At 58.8% G+C, this 8,063-nt stretch overlaps 1 protein-coding gene across 1 annotated transcript; it reads left to right on the forward strand.

Moving 5' to 3' along the window:
- Window positions 1–2,074: 2,074 nt before the first annotated feature.
- Window positions 2,075–3,961, forward strand: LDBPK_291090 (hypothetical protein, conserved; the record flags this gene model as incomplete). Its single annotated transcript, XM_003862478.1, has 1 exon — window positions 2,075–3,961. The coding sequence occupies one exon, from the start codon at window positions 2,075–2,077 to the stop codon at window positions 3,959–3,961; it is 1,887 nt and encodes a 628-aa protein (XP_003862526.1).
- Between the last annotated feature and the right edge of the window lie 4,102 nt (window positions 3,962–8,063).

Here is an 8,063-nt window from a genome sequence, read left to right on the forward strand (position 1 = left end):
GCAGGAGATCCTAACGCGTGGGTGGCCGGAGGCGTGGGAGAGACTGCGTGCGCTTGTGTCTTTGCGGGGGACGTTCGCGTGCTGTGGCTTCACTCTCGCGGGGATGTACGCATTCCCACCGCTGGTCTTCTCTTCCCCTGCTTGGGGGCGGGATGGAGGTGGGCGGAGGCGGCCTCGGTGAGAGGTCGCGCGCAAACGTATGTACACTAGAGGCGCATCTTTTCTTTTTTTCCGGTTCCCTTCTTCGTGTGCTGTTGTTGATGTCATGCGCATAGCAGACTTCCTTTGTGTCTCCATTGCCTATGTTTACAATGTCGACACTCGTGTAGCGCACTTCTTTGAATTTCGCTGTGCCTCTCCTTTCCGTAGGTGCTTGGGTGGCTGTATGTGTGCGCATCCGCATCTGACGGAGCGACACACCGCAAAACGATGGAGAGGGGAGGGGTCCAGGGGCACTGGAGGAGGGGCTAGACGGCGCGAAAAGAGGACGAGGGGAAGGGGGAAGGGCAGAGTGCGATGCGATTGTCACGCGCAGCCCCCCCTCCCCCCGCCTTCCGCTCTCTACGCGTTTTCTGTTTCCTATTTGGTCCCCCGCCTTGTCTCCTTTGAAGACAGGCGAGAGGGTCGGATAGGTAGAGTTGGGCGGTAGAGGCGTCGCTTTCCGTGTGTCGCTTTTCTTTCTCATGGCTTCTTTTCTGCGTTACCTTTATTCACCACGGCGCTTGCTCATTTCCGTGTGCTGTCCCGCACCCCCCAACCCCACGTGCACACGCCATTTCACCCTATCTTTCTTTACCTATGTACATGCACGATTGAAGGCGCCTCTTTTCAACCGCAGCCTTTATCATCATGCTTCAGTCAGCATCGTCTCCAATACTGCTGCTGTTATCGTTGCTACTGATGGTGCTTTCCCTTCCGTTCCTGTTTTCTCTCCTCTTGAGCCGCTGCTGCGCTCTTGGTGCCGTCTTAGTGGGCACGCCTTCACGCTTCTCTGTCTCTCGCTCGCGCTCTCTCGTGCGCGCTTATATGTGTGTAAACCGCACCAGCAACGGCTTTAACTCGGGCCGCGAAAGCAACAACACACACACGCGCGCACAAGACAGAGATAATAATACAGAAGAAACCGATGCCGCCATCTAGCACAGAGGGCACCGCACGGACAAGCTAGTCCAAAACGCACAAGGGGGGGATCAGTAGAGGGCGCTTGTGGGAGCGTCGCACGAGCGCGCAGTGACTGCCGCTGCTCTGCGCACCTTGACTCCCTCTCTCGCCATATCCGCCGTCCTCTTTCGTTTCACCAGTACTCGGCCGGTCTCTCTCTCTCTCGCGGCTGAGGAGGGGGGAGGGGGTTTGGAAATCGGTGAACGGCGTCTCTCTCTGGTGACTACTGCCGCGACGTTGCCCACGTCTCATGTTTCTCTGGCCAGCCATCCCGTCTCCCTTGGGCTGCTCGCCGCTTCTACCCTCATGAGCTTGCCGCACTTTGCCCGTTTCCTCCCTTCCTCGCGTCCACTCACGTATGCGCCGCCTCTCCACGCCCTCCCTCTCTTCGTCTCTCTGTCTCCATACAACACGGGGTGCACTCTCTGCAGCACTTGGGTGGCGTGCGCGTACAAATCCAGACCGTGCTTTCTCGTTTCTTCGGCGGTACGAGAGCCGTTGCGAGCACCGAAGCTGTCTGCCACGCTGCTAGATTGCGGGACTCCGCCACTAGTGACGCTGCGAGACACCATCGAAGGACTAAGCCGCCTCCTCACCGCAGCCCCCTCCAGCCGCTCTCCCTTTCTTTGTGTTTCGCTTTTGCTACCCCAACGTATTTCCGACGCAACACATTTGGCGTACGCACGGGCGTGGCTACACGAGAGCTGCAGCGCGTGACTCTTGAGAGAGAGACCTATACCTCTTCTTGGCATTCACTGCTGTCGACCACACGCACGGACACACGCACACACCCATCTTCGGTGACTGCACCTGCAGCGACATCGCACACTCCCAGCTTTCCTCTTCTCTCGCCCTGCGCGCTTTCCTCTTCCCGCCGCCCCCTCTGCACGTTTTTACACACGACCTCGCAATAATGCCTAGCATCGACATCGATGTGACGAGTGTGCCGGACATTATTGAGGCACAACTCACGCTCAGCTACAGCCGTCTCACTGATGTGATACGCGTCTTAGTGGAGCAAGGAAACGGCCATGAGGACGACATTGATGAAATCCGCGACCGTCTTGGGAAGTTGACGCAGGAGAACAGCGCCTTGCGTGCTGAGATTCAGGCCCTCAAGCAGGCGAGAGGCCCCGGCGAGGAGGTGACTACCGCGCTCGAGGATCTCAAGTCGACGGTGGCTCAGCTCTCGGAGAAGGTTGCGGCCAACACAGAGCACATCGCGGCCAGCGACGCGGCACACAAGGCGTATGCGGCCGATGCGGAGAAGCATTCGGATGAGCAGCATGACGCCATGAGGGCCACCTTCAACCGGCACGCCGATGTGGTAGGGCAACGTGTGTCCGCCACTGAGAAGTCGCTGCATGCGCTGCAGGCCTTTGTCGATCTCTGGGGTGCGGGGCCGGAGCAGGTGTTAGAGATGGGCCGGCGGACCGATAACCAGGAGATGGAGCACAGCCTTGTGGACCGGACCCGGTATGTTCTTTCACTGCCCTCTTTCGCAAAGATACAGGAGGAGATGGAGGTGCTGCGGGCGCTACTGCAGCGTCAAGCGGCCGACGCGCTCGCGGCCAAGACGAGCGAGGCCGCGCGGACAAGTCGCACAGCCTCGTATGTGGCTGCCATGGCCGCCCCAGCGGAGGCGGCAGATCACTCGGGCGAGATTGAGACCCTCAAGGGCGCGATGCGCTTTCTGGAGCAGGACATGGCGGCGCTGCAGCAGCAGCGTTTGCCGCCATTGGAGTCGGCAGTGCGCGAGTTGCAGGGGCGCGCCAACCCAGAGAAGCGCATCAGCGGCACGGAGAAGGACGTAAACCGCTTGAACGACCATCTCGCTCAGCTCGAGGACCGTCTCAACACGCTGCTGGGCCAAACTGGGGCGACGAAGGAAGGTGGCGTGGATGAGTCCCACCCTGGTCTGGTAGACCTGGCTCGTCGCGTCTCGCTTTTAGAGGAGACGGTGGAGGGCTGTCCGCGTGGCAAGCACACCACGCCAACGTCCTACGGCCCAGCAGCTGGGGGTGAGGCGTTGATCGCAGACGGGGCTGCCGCAGCGGCGCCAGTGCGTACTTTATCGCGCAATCGGGGTAGTATCCCTGCCGCCGGACGTCCGCCTTCGGGTCGCGTGGGCAGCATTGGCGTCCTGCCGGCAGTTGCCAAGGAGGCCCTGAGCGGCAGCAGCACTGTGGCTGAAGGCGGGTTGGTGTCGCCGCCGCCCCACCTTGCGTCTTCTGTGACTTGCAGCTTCAACTCAAACGAGCGTGAACAGCCGACGGTGGAGGTGCTGCGCCGGCAGGAGGCATCGCAGCCCGACGTTGCCGCTGATCGCAGACGCATTTCGGTAGCGGTAGAACCAGATGACGGTCTGCGCCTCCGCGTCACCCAGCTAGAGGAGAATGCAGCCATCCTGGAGGTGAACAAGGCAGACCGCAGGGAGCTGCGTGAGCTGGCGGAGGCGCTACGCAGTGCTCTTGAAAGCTCGCATCACGTACATCAACAGCATCAACAGCATCAGCAGCATCAGCAGCATCTGCCGCCGCTGCAGCAGGCCCTGCCCTCGAGCTCGGCCTACAATGCGCCGCCGCTGGTGCCGCAGCGTCCCGTCTCAGCAAATGGCCGGTACTCTGTTCCCGAATACGCACCAAATCAGCAGCGTGGGGACGGCTTTAGTAGGCCGACCTCCGCGACGGCAGGACTGGGCCGTCCCATGTTCGTCGGCTCTTCATCGTCGGTGTACCTGCGCGACGGAGCGCAGCTCACGAACGCCACGGTATCGCCAACGCACTTGTATCGGCAGTGAGGATGTGGTGCGTGTGAGCGGAAAAGCGAGCAGGCGAGTGGCAAGAGCGTATGAAGATGTGCGCAGAGACAACGCTCAGAGCAAGCGTTCCTTCTTTTTTTTTCTTTCTCTCTCTTCTCTCTGTATTTGCTGCGGTGCTCGAGCGGGCCGAGTGACGTTGGCAGAGCGGGTGTGGGAAGAGGAGGTGCTGCTCTGGGCCATCGCTGCTCTCCGCTCTGGTGGGAATGCGCCTGCGCACATCTCTGCCTCTCTGCGTGTTTCACAGCGGCAGCTGGCTGACTTACAGAGGCGAGCGCACACAGACACACCCAAACACAGGTACTTGTCTCCACTGCTACTAACGCTCTGCATCGCCCCCCTCCTTCTCGCTCGCACTCTCCCTCGCAGGCGGGTGTGTATAGGCTTCGCAGTACTACCTTGCTTTCATTTCCTTTTGTGTTTCTCGTAGGTGTTCGCCATCTTTTCATGCTTGGGTCTGGTGCCTTTCCAGTATCACCTCGCTTCCCCTCCCTCCTCCTGCACGTTCATCGTGAGTCTCTTCTTCTGTGCTTTCGAGGCTCGATCTCTGCGTCGCCTTGTTTCAACGTCTTTGCGTGTGCGTGCCTGCGTGCGGCACGGGCTGCGATTCTTCGTCTTATCACTCGAAGCTCTCTTCGTTTGTTACTTGTCTTCTTCACCGCCGCGCTCTGGCGGCACTCGGGAAGACGCGCGCGCACGCACGCAACACCATACCTCCTTGTACTGCCTCTATTACTACTACTCCTTTATGTATACTACACGTAAAAGCGGTGAAGGTGCGAAAGGACGCATGAGGGGGGGGGAGAGAGAGACAGGGGCAGATAAGACAAAGGCTCTTCACGCCACCAGAGGGAAGGAATGACGAGTGGGCCAACATACCCACAAGGCCTCTGCACCTGATGTGAATCGTGGCAGACGACGGAGACAGCGGCTTGTAGGAAAGCGAGTACTGCCACACCGCAAAATACGTCCGCAGCCAACATCTGCCTTCCCCACGGTTGCCTGCAGGTTGCAAGGCACGTTCTCCTCCCCCATCTCCTGTCGTTCTAGTTTCTTCAGCTGCAGCTGCGTGCACCGGGGTGGGGGTGGGGTGAGAAGAAAGAGAAGACGACGACAATCAGCAGGTGCGGCCCTTGCTAGAGGCGCGACTTTCAGCACTCTGTTTGCTAGGATCGCCTTTTCCCTCTTGATCACTGTTTGCGCCGCCCTTTCCCTGCACGCGGCCGCCTCCCTCTTACATCTTTCTTATTGTCTGTATCATCGCCGCCTCCTCCTTTTCGCTCCCCAGGTTTCGGTCTTTCTGTTTTCCCGTATGTACAGGCTGTGTGCTGTGGCACAGAAATAAACGAGCTTTTACCATCTCTATATATATTTTTTCTCTTCTGTTGTTCTTGTGTAGCCTACCGTGCGTGTATGTGTGGGGCCTGTGTGCGAGCATGCAAACGGCTTCCGCCCCTCTTTTCGGCCCCGTGTGCGTCGCTCTCCTCCGCTGTCTCCTCCTCCTCAGCGCCTCTTCCCCCCTCTTCACTTGCTTCGTTCCCGCAAGCAAGGGAAGCACACAGTGAGCCCACGAGTTGCACACACGGCAACAAGAAAAGCGAAGGAAAAAAAAGAAGACTAGTCAGTAAAAGCTGTTGCAAATGCATCCGTTTCACCCCAACGCCGACGCTCTCCCTTCTCCGGCGGTGGATGCAGCCTTACACACACACACACATAGAGTTTTCGCGCAACTGTACACCTGCAATTTCATGTTAGCACCTCGAATGCTTCAAGAGGAGGTTTTGTCGCGACCACAAAGTATGAGGCCTTTCCCCTTGGCTCATGCCGTCGCGCCTCTGTCGTGGCGCTGTCGGCATGCCGGTGCACTCCACTTTTAGTGTTTCTTCCCACTCGTGCGCGCGCGGTGCAGGCGTGTCGATGTCGCAATAATCCCGCACAAGAAGCCATCCCTCTCTCTGTCTCATTTCCTTCCTCTTTCCTCATTCTTCTGCTCGACGTGCACTGCTTATGTTGTCGGAGAGGTTCGTACGTGCACGTACAGGAGCCCTTCTTGCGTGTGTCTCCCTCCCCCTATCTTGCATGCAGACTTCTCCTTCCCATACGCACACCCGCTGCTTTACTTTTTTGTTCTTGTGGTTTCTCCTCACTCGCAGGCTCGCGAGTGAGCGGCGCTCAGCATGGCAGGCGTAGCCTACATTGTGCGATGCCAGCGCTGCGGCGTGGCGCGCAAGTCATACAATGATCCGCGACGCGGCATCAGCGTAATCGAGTGCAAGCAACCCTGCGGCAACTCGCACTACAACTGGACGTATATTCAAACAATCCCCGAGAGCGAGGAGTACCCACTGGCGAACGTCGAGGAGAACATCATCCCAGTGTACGCGCCTCCCACACGCGCACTCTCAGCGTCACCGTCGCCGCCGCGGCATACGACTCCGCCGTCACCGTACAAAGACAAGGGCGTGGAGGAGAGACTAGAGTTCTGTAGTGAAGGTCGCGGGTCGATGGCATGCTTGCCGTCCGCGCCCGCAGGTGCCGGTGCACAAAACGTCTCGTCGCCGTTTCCTGGCACTCCTTATCCCACACATATGCGGGAAGAGGCGGAGGGCTACCGACTGAGGGCGACCACGTCGAGGCCAAAGCACTAGGAAACCCACCAGCAGCAGGATTTCTCTGTAGAGTAAATAATTCGTCGTCGCTCTTCGCCTCCCCTCTTCCCGCCTTACAAGGGCCACTGCAAAGAGCGGCGCACACACGCACACGCACGGACACTTTAGTCATTCGTTTTGGGTGCGGTGAGGGTCGTGCCGAAGGCAAAGAATACGAAAGGAGAAGCGAGCGTTGGCTTGCCCGGTCTCCGCCGGACGCCGTGCCGTCATGCGTCTTTATCCCCTCTGTCTGCTTGCGTGTGCGCGTGTGGCACGGGCACAACGAAGTTGGCGCTGAAAGAAGGGGGAGGGGGAAGTGGAAAGGGCTGAGTGCACTGCCGTGGTGCTCCTCCGAGTTATCCAGGTCTCTCGCGCACTCTTTCTTTCCGGCCACCTCTCATTCTCCGCCAGTGCCTCAAACTCTCCGTTGTTCTGTCGCTTGCCTATGAAGGAAAACCTCGACATCAGCTCCTTGCGCTTCTGCTGCTGCTCTCCTTTTTTTTTTTGACAGTCCACCTGCGATGACTTTATGGCAGCTTTCGTGTGATGCCAACTGCTTCATGCGATTGTATGCGGGCATACACAGACATGCATACACACAAAACCTATATTCCCCCCCCCCAACACGTAAAGCGACAGCTTAGTTGTTCACATATCCACACACGCAGCGCGGCAGCAGCTGCCACCCCTTGCACTGCGGGTATAGGTGCGCCTAAGAACTGTGCATGCTGACGAATCTCGCCTCTCTTCTCCCTCTTCTTTTCTCCCGCAGGTAGTCAGTGGGATGAGCTCCGCCCACTCTGCTACACTGAAAAGGTAATAATACCCATATAAGGACATATCCAACAGTACCCAATGCGCACCACATGGCGTGAGCCACGCTGACGTTCTCCTTACACGCGTGCCGGACCTGGCCCAGGTGACGTTGTAGTGCGAACATGCACGCGTTCTCCACCTGCGCATGAGCTCGCCCTGAATAAAAAACGCCTCTGCTCTGCACTTCGCAAACTTTGGCGAGGCCTACGTGGCCCTCCGATCAGGACGGCATCACAGAGGTGTCGTGGGGGGGGTACCCCCATCGGGAAGACTCCGATGGGTCGCGTTGTCGCACCTGCAACGCAACCATCATACACATCTCTCGCGAAATGACGTAGATCTCGCCGGGGCGTGCGTGACGCTGCACGAAGAGGGCGAGCACAGGAAACTCGCATCCGTTCAGGAATTCCCCTACGTCTTGGAAGAGGTGTGAGTTTGAGATGGCCGACTCGCGTGTACCCCCACAGCAGCCCCAGTGATTGCCTTCCCGTCTCAAACACGGTGGCCACCGCCTTACGGAGCTGCCGCGCCCACAATGCGACGCCTACACGGCACAGGGCGCACCGATGGCGCCCGCATCCCCGCAGGGTGACCGTGAGCAGAGGGAAGCAGCCGAAGGA

The sequence above is a fragment of the Leishmania donovani genome, chromosome 29 (genome assembly GCF_000227135.1).
Source record: "Leishmania donovani BPK282A1 complete genome, chromosome 29".
Classification (NCBI taxonomy): domain Eukaryota; phylum Euglenozoa; class Kinetoplastea; order Trypanosomatida; family Trypanosomatidae; genus Leishmania; species Leishmania donovani.